This window comes from Mya arenaria, chromosome 5, assembly GCF_026914265.1.
Source record: "Mya arenaria isolate MELC-2E11 chromosome 5, ASM2691426v1".
Taxonomy (NCBI): domain Eukaryota; kingdom Metazoa; phylum Mollusca; class Bivalvia; order Myida; family Myidae; genus Mya; species Mya arenaria.
In genome coordinates, this window is record NC_069126.1 from 66,769,002 (window position 1) to 66,785,413 (window position 16,412).

Below are 16,412 nucleotides of genomic sequence, written 5' to 3' on the forward strand. Positions count from 1 at the left end.
CAGATATTGTAGTTTTTGTAGACCGGGCAAGACTTTTGGATATTGTAGTTTTTTGTAGACCGGACAAGACTTTTGCCCATTATATCAAAATCAATATTAGCCCCGTTGAAAAGATCTGAAATGTTTAGTTTGGGCTGTATAAGATGATATTGTAGTCAGCACAAAATTGCAAAGTGAACGTGCTTTGTTTAACAAATAGTAGACAATTATCATGTTTCGCTAAATTAATTTTCAAACACTAGAGCAAGTAGCCACATTATTCTCGCATGTTAATTTCGCCAAATCGTGATAGAGACATACAATCTAACGATAACATGAAAACATTGTTTAAATACTGCAATTTACAAAAGAAACAATTGTAAGAATATATACAACAGTTGTGTAAGTAATTGTGATATCAAGACACTGATAACGAGTGAAAAGTGTACACGCACAATATTCAAGTATTTTCCAAAAAACAACAACAAAATCACAGCAGATGCACTATATAGTACTTTCCGTTTGGCGCTACCTCATATAAGTACCTACCGACTTTACATATAACCTTTATGCATTATATTACAGTAAAGCATGAAACACCAAAAGACATGCACACTATAGTATATTCCATATGGCTCTATCTGATATAAGAACCTACCGACTTTACATATAACCTATATGCATTATAATTCTGTACATCAAAAAGAGATGAATTTTTCAATAATGGGATTAAAATTTCGCGTGTACCCTTTGTCTCAGCGCGTTAAGAGCTCTCATTTTCCTTCTGAAGCTGGTAACTTTCGACTGGTTCCCAGTGTAATTTTCCTCATCAAAAAGGAATTTGTTCAGCGCCTTGTTAGTCTGATGCCTCGACATTGTTTTTGTCAGTGTTTCGTCGTAGTTGATCAAAATAAAACCGGATGCTCCCTCATCTATGACGTCATTAGACGCACTGACGCAACTCTCCTTAGATTGTCTTATCGTCTGTATTTCATGGAAAAGTTTCATGATTCTATGCCCTCTTGTGAATTCCTGAAACCAATAAATATCATTCGTTAGTACATTGTAGAACCCAGCATACTCAGTCAAATTAAAATGCAGTCTTTGGGCTTTACAACTAGACAGTTTGTTTTTGTTATCGGCCATTTTACTTTTTTGAAGTTTATACATTATTTAATACACGATTTAGAATAAAATACTCAAAACAATGAGCACTTCGTAACAAGTGACTTAGTAAAACTATAATTGTATTAGAGAAAAAGTCATGAACAACTAAAATAGAGAACGTCATTTCAAGGAAACGGGATTTAAACAAAAAGCAATGCTTTTCTCGTCTGGCCCGTTTCGAAAATGATGCAATAGAAGATATCCTATATACACTGAAAAACAATGTGAAACGCCCCCTTCATAGGTACAATATTTATTTTAAAGTAAAAAATTCTATGATACACAAGGTACAGAGAATTAGTTAATCCCGTATTCCACATAATATTCCTTTTAAATAGCGAGTCCCACATCCTAGACTCTACTGCCTATTCGGTAATCCCATTTGCCTTCAAACAACATTCATATTTCAAATAAAGAGTAATTTCCATTGTTCATGAACTAATTCAGAGAATTAGGAAATCATATATTCCATTAGGTTAACAGCAATAACACTATTTATATATAATAGTATTTTTTTAATACTCCACAATCCATTATATTTATCCGCACAATAAAATGCAATCTTATGTATATCATTATGTTTCCAAATTAAGAAATACGTTAATTATTATGAATATATTATATATGTACACATATATAACAATCTTTACTAATGTACGCTGTCATCTCGCTGTTGCACACTTTCTTACAAGACTTGTAAAAATCTATATTTATCTATATAGATACCTTGATTTGTAATATGTTTAATGACTTTTCTCTTAGATTTAATATAACGAATTGTGTTTTGATTTCTTGTCTACTTGTGAATGCATTATTTTAATATATGTATACTTATGGACTTGATGTCTGTATGTATTGTGAATAAACTAAACTAAAGCTTAAAAATTATTGAGGTAAAACATGTTTTCCATGAATGAACATCTCTTAATATATGGAGCAAAATATTCATATTAATAGTAAATACAATCTTCCACTGGAAATAACATTCCTATCAATGGTAAATCAGTTACCATGGAAAAGCAAATTCATATACGGTAAATAGTAATCCAATTTTTCATGAAGTAAAATATTCATATAAATAGTAAAACAATTTTTTATAAAAAAAATTATATATAACATTTTCCATAAAAAACAATATTTATGTAATGGTAAAATCCAAAATTCCACAAAATACAATATTTAATTTTAAAAATGTACTTGTAAATAGCAAATGTATCCCATATTCCACGAAGCACAATATTCATATAAATAGGAAGTCCCATTTTCCATGTTAATAGAAAAAGTGACTCTCATCTTCCATGAAGTACAATATACATAGTGCACATTATTTACCCTTGTAGTGTTTACTTCTAATGTGATTAATGTAATCACCTCCATGTGTGTTGCTTGTGTGAGTTTGTGTTTTCTAACGAAACAGAAAGGCAACTACAGAAAACAAACACAGACAAAAAATCCTGTACAAAAATACTATTACACTACTTAACTAAATGTACACAGAATGACTGTTCTAAATATACGCACACAGATGGAATGGTTTTGTTGGAAACAAAAATAATCATAATTAAAACACAGACGGTAACATAATTATACTTTAAACTGAACATCTAAAATAATCATTTCTATAGTCCAGCACATTAGAACTAATCTATCTTAAAGGTACAGATCCCTTCAATTACTCCCTCGTAGTACAAATATATTTTTATTAATCGATGGTCACAGCCTATTGCCAACGACTTTTATCTAAAATATATTTGATCTGAGGACTCATCGAAGTGTGCCACAATTATTAGCATGGAACTTGTGTACATGAACAGTGTACACTATGCACATACTGCTTTCATTTGTTATAAAAGGAAGCCAACTATCAGGGAGCTTTGCCTCTAAGTGTTTAGTTACAAATATCAACATTTACTTACAACCAACCACGTACCTTTTTATTTGGTTCAGCTTCGTAGAACTTTTTCCTTGACTGAACAGTTTGTACAGCAATACTCATGCTTGATTCGTTTTGTTTATTTGCAATATAGCCCCCACCTTTACTTATTGGGACTGTTTCGGAGTTTGACAAAGCTGCGGAATCTTTACCGTCCTCCTTTTCTGTTTTTATGGGACAGTCATTATGATTTTCATTGCTATATTTCGTTCTTCTTTCCAAAGATTTACCATTTTGTCGACCATTCTTTTGTTCATGACTACAACGCTTTTGGGTGCGTTTTTGTTTTTCATCGATATTGATTTCATACGCGCCCATAGCTTTTGGTTTCCGCTGTTTCGAATGCCTTTTTTCTCTGTAAGACGATATGTTACTCAGATCTGATTGTGCCATTGAAACACGATTTATCCTTTCAGATTCCGAGATGTCAGAGTCATAAGGTGTATTGGACTCAAGTGATTGTTTCCTTTTCCTAAATATCTTTGGCGAAAGTTGACCGGCTGTGAATATTTTCTCACCGATAGGCTGTTTCGTCTGCCTGTAAGTTCGCAATCTGTACCCTTTTCCCTCAGGAGTTTCAGAGGTTTTAGAATCTGTGTCATATGATTCTCGGTTCTCAATACGATTACTTTCTTGCCGTTCCGCCTGTACTTCACTTCTCAATTCCAAACGTTCTGTCCGCCCTGTGTGATCAGAGTTTCCAGAATATCCTTCACCAAGATCTGTTTCGTAATCACTATCACATTCTTTAGATTTAGTTCGGTTAGAAACAGTTGGTAGTGCGTTTCTTGGAGTCATGTCAGAATCGTCTGCTCTGAACTCAGAGGGGTTCTTTTTTGTCAACGTCTTACCAGTTTGTAAATAGAGTTTCTTTGTTCGCGATTCGTTTTTAGATTCTTTTATTGAATGTTTTTGAATGTTCCTTCTATTCAGTATTATATTTTCCAAATCAATATTGCTTTCAGACAAATGCGCATAGAGTTCGTTATTTAGACGAATCGTGGGTGTGTCGCGCGATTGTCTCATACGCTTAAGTTCTCTAGAGATTTGTGTTGAATCTGGAATCTTCGAATCACTCTTAAACCTGTTTTGTATTTTTGTAAATAAGGGATGCGAGGGGTCCCATGTATTGTCCAGTTTAGTATGTGCACCTTTCTTGATTGCTTTAACCTTATATTTATAAGGATTCATATCAGTAGGTTTTCGATCACAACTTCGATTTTCTTTTTCACTTTTCGATTGATTGTTTTTACTGCTTTGTTCTTTGTCTAACACTGTTTTGTCTGAAATCATTTTCGAAGGTTTGACCTTCGAACATTTTTCAGATTTTTCCTTTCGAATCAATTGTGTTCTATCGATTTCTAACGGTTTCTTAGATTCTTTTTTGTGTGCATTACTATTATCAGTATGCTTGTGGTGTTGATGTATTTTCGTTGGTCTATCTGTTTTGGAATCCTGTTCGTTTGATTCTTTGTTTATAACTGTCATATCATTACCATTTGACGTTGAACATATTTCTCGACCTGCGGTATTGACGGCATTTATGTGTTCATCAGTCTGTTCATTGTTCTCATTTTCTAGAACATCGTCATTATGTTCAGCCGTCTGGTTGTCTTGCCTAGCATCAATAACAGCACTGTTTTCACTCGTATTTAAGTGTGTTTCTTCTTGTTCGGGACTTGATATTTGTGTTCGTAACTGTTTATCATTTCCATTTTCAGTAGTGGGCGACTTCGGATGTAGCTCATTGTTTTGACACGTATAGTCTTTCTCAATATTTGTTCTGTGTTTTTGTTCTACATTTTGATTGTTCTCCGTCTCTGCTTGGTCGTTTTGGGGAATTATGCTTTTCTTTTTTTCTGCTGTCACTGGTTTTAAATTGTTTTCTTTATATGTATAAGCATGCATAATTAAATTTCTGTTCTTGACTAATTGTTCATCTGTGCGCGACCCATCCTTTAGCATTTCTACACTATTGTTTTCATTGCGGGCATTTTGTGTTGCATGGTGCGTGTCTTTGTATTTTTCTATATCTGTATCTCCCGGTGTTTCCGTATCAAGTGGAGTTGATGTACGAGGAGCATTATGTCTTTCAATGTTCTTTGTTGGACTTGTTCGCTTTACTTCGTTGGAACGTCCCATCTCATTTGTATCTTTTGTCGGACTAGACTTGTTATTTGACGTTTCCGTTAATTCCATCATGTCTCTATGTTCCACTGCTAAATTTTGATGTTCTTGTGGTGCTCTTATCATTGGACAGTCGTTTGGTGCATTAGCGTTCATTTCGTCTGCTTGTTTTGCTTGTTCTATATTATTTTTCTCGTTTTTTCGTTTTTTTCCAGACGGGCTCGACATTTCCTGTGCTTTAAATTGTTCATGCTCCTTACAATTTTCTTTAAATTGGTTAGTCATCTCTATTGGTGTTTCGGGTTCGGCATCTTCTCCCAAATGTTGTTGAGTAAAAGAAGGTCTTTGTGTTTCGTTTGTGTTTTCATGATCGTGTCCATCTTTCTTAAGTGTATATACATCTTTTTCAATTTCAACCCCAACATTTTCTAATTTCTGTGTTTCATTTATTCTAGATATATGCCTCATATTAGCCAAGGTAGGGATGCCTTCTTTATCGAGATTATTCGGTTTTTCTCGTGTTTCATTTTCTTCGTTATTTTCATTGTTTTTATTGTTTTGCATGGATATTTTAGATTCAATAGATTCTACTGTAGTTTGCATGTTTCTGTGACGATCCGTCGCATCATTTGCTGTCTGATCAATCTTTCTTTCCTGTTTCATTTTTTCCGGACTTACGGTTTCATTTGTAGTTTCTTCTTTCATTCTTTTGTTTGTAGCTCCTGGTTTCACATCTTCCAGTGAAATTTGGTGATTGTATGGTGGAGTTTGAATTTGTTTTGATTCGTGGCTATTTCTTTCTTGATCGAGACGAGGTGATGAATCATTATCAGTATGGTTTGTATCATCTGTATTTAGTATATCGGAGTAAATTTGCCATATTTGTGTTCTTGTTCCCGCCAGTTCCTCGATGAATGTATCTTGACTCTTTACTTCCTCCCTATGACTTTGCTTTAGTTTCTCTGCCATAAACACCGTCCTTGCTTCAGGGCTTAGGCCTTGTAATTCAGACTTTAGGGATGAGGAAGTGGAATTCTAAAAACAAAGAAATATAAGGTAACGTCAATTTGTAAATGCAAGTTGTGTTTTATAATAATTTGAGAATGATCTAGTTTTATTGATATAGCTGTTTTGATGCGTGTGTGGTCTGTTTGTGAACTCTACATTTTGTATTTCTTTGGTACCTTATACCAAGAAACAACGTTAATATTTACAGTTTTGATATTTATGCGAAAAGCTACAAAAACAAGCTCAGTAGCAAAACGTTTAAACATAAACCCGTATTAATGGCACTGGGTAAACGCCAAAGACATAGAACATAAAGTCACAAACAAGAAACATGGAATAACAGCACAAAACCCCACAAGTAGCACAGTGCATACATACTATATATATATATATATATAAACTAGGTATGTTTATCAAGGATTGTTAGGTACCGCCTTGGAACGGACAGTAAAATGCGAAGTGTTCCGTATCTCGTTTCTATAACGTTTATGATAAACGTCGGGTATTTTTTGTTTAATTGAATTTTAGATATATTCAAAAAAACATTGTATTCAATCTCATTATTTTAGTTTGATAATGCAGTTGTTTTAGCAAAATAAAAACAAGTGTGCGTTTTTTTGTAAATGTTTAGCGATTTCATTTATTGGGTTGGTGCGTGAGCTGTTAATATTTGATGAGAGTAACGTCAAACACAACTTAGAGAAGATTTCCGTTTCATCAATATATTTTTTTTCATTTGAAACGATAATTGGTATATCTCAAATTGCGATTTGTGTTTTGTAAAACCATAATGAATCTATTAAATATTAATGCACTAGGATGTTACAACAACATATGGCCAATAAAGAACAGTGATTGCGATAATCGAAAATACATAACTGAATAGATAATGTATCGATTTGAGAAAGTAACTTCATCCCAAAAAAAACATTTGCCGTAAAACGCTTTAAATATCGTAAGATCTCATGTCAATTTTAATTGATAGATGTGTCAGAATGTACCAAAAATTGGGTTATAACTAACTATGTATCGATATACAAATACAAAGATATTTTTTTTTTATTCCGCTAGAAAGTATTAACAAAAAAGCACCCCGAAACAATGTTTTATTTTGAAAACAGAGAACACATCTCTTTGCTGCTCGTTCCTAGCTTGGTACTCCCGAAATTATGCTGGTGCATATGTACTGCCGTGACTTTTCAAGTAAATAGTGAATATAAAGGAAACATTATTTTTATTGAAATAGTTCATCTATTTCTTGCAAACTGTATGCACATACTTTCAACCGTATATACAGTATATACGTCTGCAAAATCCCTTATCTTTCAGTGTTGTTTTATCCAAAGAGTTATATATTGGTTATTTTGCAAATTCTTTCATGATATACGTTGGATCATACATGTATCAAAATAAGCAATAGGCTGGTATTCCACCTGCACGTATTCCGCATTTACAGTTTGCAACTTTGTTTCGCATCCTTTTCCCTAAACTGAAGCCATAGTGTGTCCTCGGAAGGAAATACAAATTGTCGTCTTAATGGAGATATCGTCTAAAACTTATAAATGTATTTTTTGTCGATAGTCGCGATTTATTTTTTTCACAGACAAACACTAAAATGTGTTTGTTATTTAATCTTATAAAGGCTACCTTTATGATGAAAAATATTCATATTGAACAATAAAATGTTTAGGGAGGAGGGGGATTAGACGGACAAAATGTTGGTTAAATGACACGTTTTTTGTTTTTATTCACCTCATTTTCATTTAGTCGTGTGCCAAATGTTTGCAAGGGATGAATGTGAACATAACTAATACGGGTTTTTTTTAGAGCGAAATTGATATTGCAAAAAAATAAAATGCGAATTTTTATGACGGTTAAACGAAATAAATTAACAAAACAAATTCCTTAAACATTGACAAAGAATTAGTAATGACGTCGACGGATTGCAACAATGAGACCGGTAGCGTCAAATACCAATACGAAAAATTGTAGTTAAGGCAACGGCACTAAAAACAATGACGGGAGAGCAACCAACTGTGACGAATGTGACGATGACATTGGTAACAATGGGGAAAGAAGTGTGAACACCAACGGCGGAATAAGAAAAAAGACAAGAATGATAGTTTTCTTAGACGGTATCTGAAATAATGACGTAGAGTGAATATATTTTTGCGATGCGAAAGATAGAAACTGGAAACAAGGACGACGAAAATGGTCGTTACTGAGACGGATGTTGAAACAACGGATGTGTTGTTGCCTGTAACGGAGACAGGAATTGAATCAAAGGCGGAAATAAAAGTACCAACGTCAATGGGAGGATGTCAACGACATCGTTATAAAGCAGTTGAAATTGCAAATGCATTTTTAACGTAGCAAACAAACAAAATTGATAAAGTTCCTTCCATATTTAAAATGACTCATATTTGCGGTATAAAAAAAATAAAATCAGACATTGTGTTTGAAAATTTCCTCATGTTGGGTTTCATAATCTTTTATTGAAACGAATGATTGGGACTTCTTTTTCGCAATTGATCACAAGATGTTTTTGTAAATTAATTTGGCTACATTTTCCTTCGGAGAAGGACAAATGGAATGGACCTAAAAATGTTCAACTTGTAGTTTTTAACGAACGCAGACTGAGTATGCGTTAAGCCTGCACATTGAATACCAGTCTTAGTGGTACGAAGTCTTTGCGTAAGATTTATAAAAGTGTACAGGTAAACTATTGTTCGAGTTCTATTATTCAAATGATAATATGCACCTCCTAACAGTAGACCATTGTTTTTTTCTCGGTAATGATTTGAAAAACCTGTTCATTGCTAATTCAGTTTATCATTACTCACACTCATTTTATTTAATTTTAACTTTATTTACTTACTGTTCGACTGCCATCCTTTCCATGTTTTCTGATTTTGATGTATTCGTGCAGTGTGTGTTGCTTAGTGGGCGTGGATTTCTTTGAGTTCTTATCTTCTCCAACACATATACTTACAGATTTCAAACTATTACTGTCAAGTGTATCTCTTCGTTGCCTCAAAATGTGCCGATCGGGCGATGTGCCTTTCAAGTCCTTACTACCATTCATGTTTAATCCGGTTTCTAATAATTGTTTTTGGTTTGTGCATTTTTTCACGTCAGCGATGCTATCCGTTTTATCTTGAACTGAAACTAACAAAGATTTAGGTGTTTTTGTATCATTTCGTCTGTCCATTGTGCCTTTGCTATTTATCGACCTATCACGAGATGTCGTACTCTGATCATCTGCACGATATGAGGAATTGCTAGATTTCTCGCTGTCATTAGTAATTCGATCTGGAGACTGACGGAATGGAGAGTTATTCAGACTTAAAAGTGTCTTCGTATTTTCACTTTCGCCAATAATATCAGTTGACGACATTCTTTCGTTTTCGTCTACAGGATTTTTAGCTGCGCTGTTTGCCATTTTCGGGCTGTGTATTATCTTATTTACTTTGTTGTCTTCAGTGTTTGAATTAGGGCTTTTAGCTTCATCCCCATGGCCGGAGATTGTACTTTCACAGTTATCGGCGGTATTTCGATCAGCGTTGCTACCAAGTACTTCCTCTATCACACCCTTTTCATCCGATATATTCAAAAACTTGCGCTCTTTCTTACCGTTTTTTTCGTCAACGTTTTCGTTTTCACTAATTTGCTCCTTTTTACTCTTTTCTTCTAAACATGGGGAAACAGATATATCAAGTGTATCAACTGCGGGTCGTGCATCTATCATGATCTTATTAGTCACTGGTGTATCACATGTCTTTATATTTGCAACACTTTCAATATACAAAGGCGCTTCGTTGTTAATTTCCTCATGTGCCACGTTGGAATTATCGTCTTGTGCTTTCTTAGGTTCATTATCTTTTTCTTTTTCTTCAATGTCATTTGCTGTTTTAGGTCTTACATTGTACAGAACGAGTGTAGACTTTCCTTCTGTTAATGTAAGTTTTTCAATGACAAGGTTTTCATTTTGTGATTCGTTTTTATTTTTCTCAACATCATTAGCTACAGTGCCGTTATGCAAAGTATGACCTTCATCAGCATCTTGTTTACTTTTTGGTATTTGATTGGTATTTTCATCTAAAATACAGATATTTTCTGACTTCAGAAGGTCATCTACATCTAGGTACTCATGTTTATCGGGTGGCTCGATATATGTCAAGCTCGAAACTGTTGTATCGCCATTCTGCGTTGTATCTGCTTTCATTTTATTTGCGCTATCTTCTGAGTTTTCTTCAATTATAGGGGTTTGAACTTGTAGCTTATTATTTGTCACGTCATTTGTATCTGTTGTATTTTCCAATGCAGTACGTTTCCCATTAATCTCCGTTTTACTTTCCATTGTTGTTCCCTCCATCGCATGATTCCGTTTGCCACTTTCAGCTTCCATTTTGGCATTGGGGCTGTTGGAATTACCCTTACTTTCCATTGTTGTTCCCTCCATCGCATGATTCCGTTTGACACTTTCAGCTTCCATTTTGGCATTGGGGCTGTTGGAATTACCCTTACTTTCCATTGTTGTTCCCTCCATCGCATGATTCCGTTTGCCACTTTCAGCTTCCATTTTGGCATTGGGGCTGTTGGAATTACCCTTACTTTCCATTGTTGTTCCCTCCATCGCATGATTCCGTTTGACACTTTCAGCTTCCATTTTGGCATTGGGGCTGTTGGAATTACCCTTACTTTCCATTGTTGTTCCCTCCATCGCATGATTCCGTTTGACACTTTCAGCTTCCATTTTGGCATTGGGGCTGTTGGAATTACCCTTACTTTCATTGATTGCTTTTTCGCTTGAAGGCCTCGAAAGCCGTTGTTTACCTGATGTTTCTTTAATGTTTTGATTTCCGTTGTCCATTGCCTCTTTTGTCGGCGATGATTGCTGATTGTTTTGAATCTCTTCGCTTAAATTTGGTGACCCATCTATTTCAAAGCTTGTTGCCATGCTACTTCCCCCGGAGTTAGCGAGATTGTTTCGGTCTTGGTTAATCACTTCTTCCAGCGCGAGTTTGGTGCTTTGGTTTCTTCTCGAACGCCTGCGCAGGCGCATTTGCATCCATTCTTCAGACGACACACCTTTTGAACTTGTCTGAAAAGTAGGATTTATGCTGGAACTTAAACTGTGTCGTTGTTTGCTTAATTCATCTCGTGCATACCAAATTTTAATGAATAATGCTAAAATTTAATGCTTTTAAATTTAATGCTTTATTAAATTGTTTACATTTATTATGATATTTAGAAGCTTACTAATAAAACATACAGCTTAAAATGTTAAAAGCTTTGCCTTCTCCGTAAATGAAAGTGTAAATGTATCTCTATAACAAATAAAGTCATACCGATCTTCCCAGAATAATTTTGCCAAATCAATGTATGGCTTTTGATACTTTATTGATAAATTTAGTGAAGTATCAGATTTGTATTTGTAGAGACAAGCTAGATTAGATATGTTTTTAACTCATGTATCGAAGTAATGATTGCTAAATGCACGTGGAGAAATCTAAAGTTCATCCAATATTGTTCAGAATGAATTTTATGCAGTTGCTTTGTAGTCATATATGACGTAATTCACGAAATATTTAATTTTTTATGGTATGTACTTGACGAAAGTATTGGGGGTTCTTTCACCGATACAATTTGTGAACATTTCTTTGATGTTAAATGGAATATGTATTGCCTATATTGTCAATTTAACTTGAAACACTGAATACTTGATCAGGATGAAAGTGCGCGCGATGTTTGCAGATCGAGTTCAATTTGCTTACGCAATCATTGAATGCATGACGGTGTTATAACAAGTTTACAACTTATGCACCAGTCAATTGTAACCACGCCCCCCCCCCCCGGAATAGCGGGGACTTTGACTTTCGGTCAAGCCAACCGCGGGTAAAATCCCCGCCCTGCGGGGACGAACTGTTGGTAAAATCCCCGCAAAATTCTCCCGCACCCCAGGGACTCTAGGTAAGGCGCATTCCTCTCTATATTTTGCGCGAAGACAAAACCACCGCATTCACCCGGCTGTTAAAAGGGACACAATAGAGGTTGATACCACTTAAAAAATATATTATTTTTAAACTCATTTCACTTAATTCATCAAAATTAAAAAAAATAATATGATATGTGTACAGATAAAAATATCAGCTTTTATAAACGTTTTTTTTTTTCAATTGACAGCTACCTGGCCACAAATTAAGCAGTTGAAAAAGCGCTAAATAACGCTAGTATTTTTTTTAATCTGTAATTATGTTTTCATATCACAACTTAATCATGTGGCATCTTTCGAAACGTAAAAACACGGAGAGGATAACACCTCATAACAACTAAGGTAACTATTTCTGTTTATGTAAAAAATGGGTGGTTTTCTCTCCTTTAAGAATTTGGAGGCTTAAAAGGAAGTTCATTTCATGAAAATCATGATATACTTTGTTTTAGATAAGAAACCGAATTGAAACAAGTTCATTAGCTTAATTAGGTAGCATACTTAAATATAATTAACTTGACATATTTCTACAAATGTTTTAAACATATTTTGTTTTCTATTCATTTTATCCATGTTGCCTTTGGTTTAATAATATACAGCTGTCATGATAGTTATTCACTGATTTCATAGGGTTAATAGTTCAATAACTGTTTGCAAACATCTGCGCTGCGCAATAGCCACGCATCAAACAATTCGGTGTACAAACGTTGTAGATACTATTCGGGAGGGTTGGGAGTTTGAATCCGAAATATTACCTATACCAGACAATACATAGAGGATATTTGTTTGTTTCACTGTAAGATCGTATAATATTTCACCGAGTGATCGCCAAGTGAACTTTATTTAACGAATGCCACGAGTAAAATATTCTCTTTAAGAGTCCAAGATACATTGATACAAGCAACTTTTCTTTTCTTTTAATGGTATGTCTTAACAGGATATAAAGTGTGCATGTATGCGAGCGTTAAGTCACGACGTCGTTGAAATTGTGTCCAAGCCTTGTGCGCGCTCATGTTTGATTTGGAACTGAGAGCGGGCTAAAACTTTTAAACAGTAAAAAATTTCAAAAAAATATTTTTAGAATTTGAAACTGTGAGATATAATTTTTACTTCACTGATTAACCGGAAAGCATATAAGACACATATCAATATGCTTATATTATATGTCTATGGTGCAATATAATTAAAATTTACGTACCTGCATTTCATAAACTTTTGAATTTTGGTTTTGCTGCAGTTGGCCAGTCTCTGCTAATTTCGCATTATTGTCTGAGTTCAGATCATGTGCATCTTTAAAGTTTGTACCCATCTGCGGTGTTCGACTGTTTACAGGCGTGCTGATGATCGAAGAATTCGTGCTTGTTTTGGACCTGACCCTATGTTTTCCATCAACATAATGTCGTTTTGGATCTGTGAAATCTAAACCAGCTCTCTTCAGTTCTTCAACTTTGGCTTTATCAGACTCTGGGACATTTGCTACGTCGTTAAATATTTGCTTACCGTTCGCTCTACAAACCACGATGACGTCTGCAAGTGACTTCCTTTTAAGTTTTGCCGATCTCTTTCTTCGCCTTCGAAATTGAACAGATTCTTCATCAAATTGATCACTTCTATGTAATTTCCGTTTATCAACATTTTCTTTGTTGTGTTCATCTATAAGTTTTTCGGATTTAGGAGAATTTGATTTATCACTTGACGTTTGAACACCACCGTCGCGACATACTTTCAGTATTTCAGCTAGTGAATTCAGTTCTCCAGAATTTAATTTGTCTGAAATATCTTTTTCAGAACTCATTGTTATTCCTTCAATTTGATATCTTTAAAGTGCCATATCCAAGTTAGGTTTCTGTTCATGTTGCAAGTCTTTAGTATCAGTTAAAATATATTCATGCCAGTAGCAGAATTAAGTTACTAGTAGTTAATGTTTACTATATTTAGTTATCTTGTATGTATAGCATTTTTTTGTGTCATTATTTCCAATTTGTTCACATTTATGCACTTATTGCGCCGAATTTAACTCAAAAGATTAACTCAATGTGCATGCTTTATTAACATTCGGTTAATAATTGCTCCAAAGGGTCGATATAGAATATTAAGAGAATTAAGCACCAAGCAACACGGCAAGCGCACTAGGCCTTTTATTTGAGTATGTATTGTATGAAAATCGCTTTATAAAAAATCAACATCCGACTAATAAATGGGCGTTTTTAAACTCCAGGTTAATTGGCTTTTGTAAACAACCTGTAAGCTTTACTACTTTTAGACTTGTTTCCCAGAGATTCAGGCTTTTAATCCATCAATGTCCAATATTATAACAATGGATACTAATTGTACATTTTGATTGATTTCTCTCTCTTACCAGAAATGGTTCTATATATTAAAACCGTTTGGTGTGTCTGTTATATTACTTATTAGTGTGTTTCCGGTGTAAATTTACTCTTTAAAGAGGTGTTTTATGGCCTTGTTTAAAGTTCAGCCGATAAATTGTATACTAATTGATATTTCCGAGGGTGTATCGAACAATCATCTTCACATGTTGAACAAGCTTTACCGTAATTAAATAATTATTACTAAAAAGAAGTTCCTGTTTTTCTGTGCGTGCGTGCGTGCGTGCGCGTGCGTGTGCGTGTGTGTATGTTTTGTTGTTGTTTCTATGAGTTGTTAAGTTGTTTGGTGTTTTTGTTCAGGAAGGCTGCGAATTGAGTCAATCAGGAGTGGTGTATCCACACTACAAATACTCCAACACCGGACTATAATAATTATATAATGTCTAATACGTGATGTTTTTCAAAAATATTTTTATGTCGTTTTTAGTAAGCTAATACCGACGGGGGGGGGGGGGGTATTTCTGCACGCAATACGACGGAACAAGGTTTTGAATTTCGACAATTTGGCAGGTTAAAGTTTTTGGTAACTAAATAGATGCATTGACTTTCATAATTCTTAAGACCCCGGATATCATCTACCTAAGCTTGCTTTAAACCAAGTTCAATCACTGCACATTATTCTAAACTAACGTTATTAAGCCATTTTCTGATTGAAATATTAACCTTGGCTTTGACCACCTACCCCCGAACGTAACCAAAGATAAGTCTATACATTAATTTCATCACAATACATCCTTCCATATGATATCATTGAGCAGAAACATAAATGTTCTATAAATTAAGAAACAGCGATCTTGAGCTCACAAAACCCTTATATGATCCCGTCTACCCATGAGGTCGCTTAATACATTTCTAATCATGACACGCCATTCCTTAGTTATTGATTAGAAACCAATTTTCTGTTTTCAGTAACCTTGACTTTGAATGTAACAACTTAAATGCAATTCAAAGGTGCATCTTCGTCATGACTTTGCTCTATTACAAGTTTTAAAGAATACAGTCGAAGCCCGTTGGCTCGAACTCGTTTGGCTTGAACTTCTCGATCGTTCAAACTTGATGTTTATGGCGCATTTCTTTATACTGAAGGTAAGAGTTCCCGCATGGCTCGAAATTTCTGAGGCTCGAGTTATTTTCGCCGATCCAAGTTCGAGCAAACGCGGTTCGACTGTACATGCTATTCCTAATTCAGGTTTTTACCAGTACCGTATTTTATACGTAGTAATAACGTCCTTAACATTGATAAAACTAACCAAGTGAAGGTTTTCACATGGTTTTCCGTTATACTAAGTTTCTTTATCAAGTGATATTCTTTACTCAAGTTATTGAGTTAACTTGTTTTCCTTTCTCATTATCAAGGACATTGGCTTTGACTCCACTGACCTTAAATCCAATAGTGTCATCGCTGCAACTTGTTGCAAAATATTAACACAACAACTTCCATTTCTTAAATGAACTGCCTTTCGGCAATTGCGATATTTTACGATGAACGCAATATCATCTCGCCAATCATCGCATAACAATATGCATGTATCATCGCATAACACTATACATGTACATGTAAATTACGTACGCGTGAAGCCAAACAGTTAAATCAGCCCAACTGCGTGTATTCTCCGATAATGACATCAATGCCGTAATTCATTCCTTAACTTAAGATATTGAGCAGATAAAAATGCTCGATTTTAGTAACTGCGACTTTGGTCTGGACACTACTGACCCAAAACACGCAAAAGGATCCATTCACATAAGCTTCATACACAACAAGTTAAATAATTATCCATCAATTATAACTTAAGTCATTCAGCAGAATAATTATGTG

At 34.6% G+C, this 16,412-nt stretch overlaps 1 protein-coding gene across 1 annotated transcript; it reads right to left on the reverse strand.

Annotated features, from left to right (window-relative positions):
- Positions 1 to 708: 708 nt before the first annotated feature.
- On the reverse strand, positions 709 to 14,001 carry LOC128235902 (putative uncharacterized protein DDB_G0282133). Its single transcript, XM_052950690.1, has 4 exons — positions 13,405 to 14,001; positions 9,093 to 11,318; positions 3,077 to 6,241; positions 709 to 1,011 (listed from the first exon to the last, which is right to left on the reverse strand). The coding sequence occupies exons 1-4, from the start codon at positions 13,999 to 14,001 to the stop codon at positions 709 to 711; spliced, it is 6,291 nt and encodes a 2,096-aa protein (XP_052806650.1).
- Between the last annotated feature and the right edge of the window lie 2,411 nt (positions 14,002 to 16,412).

Coding starts and splice junctions, on each gene's coding strand:
- LOC128235902 (XM_052950690.1), bottom strand. CDS start 14,001: ATGAGTTCTGAAAAAGATATTTCAGACAAATTAAATTCTGGAGAACTG. Junction 11,319..13,404: donor CAAAAGTTTATGAAATGCAG/GTACGTAAATTT, acceptor CCTACTTTTCAG/ACAAGTTCAAAAGGTGTGTC. Junction 1,012..3,076: donor AAGCTGAACCAAATAAAAAG/GTACGTGGTTGG, acceptor TATTGGTTTCAG/GAATTCACAAGAGGGCATAG.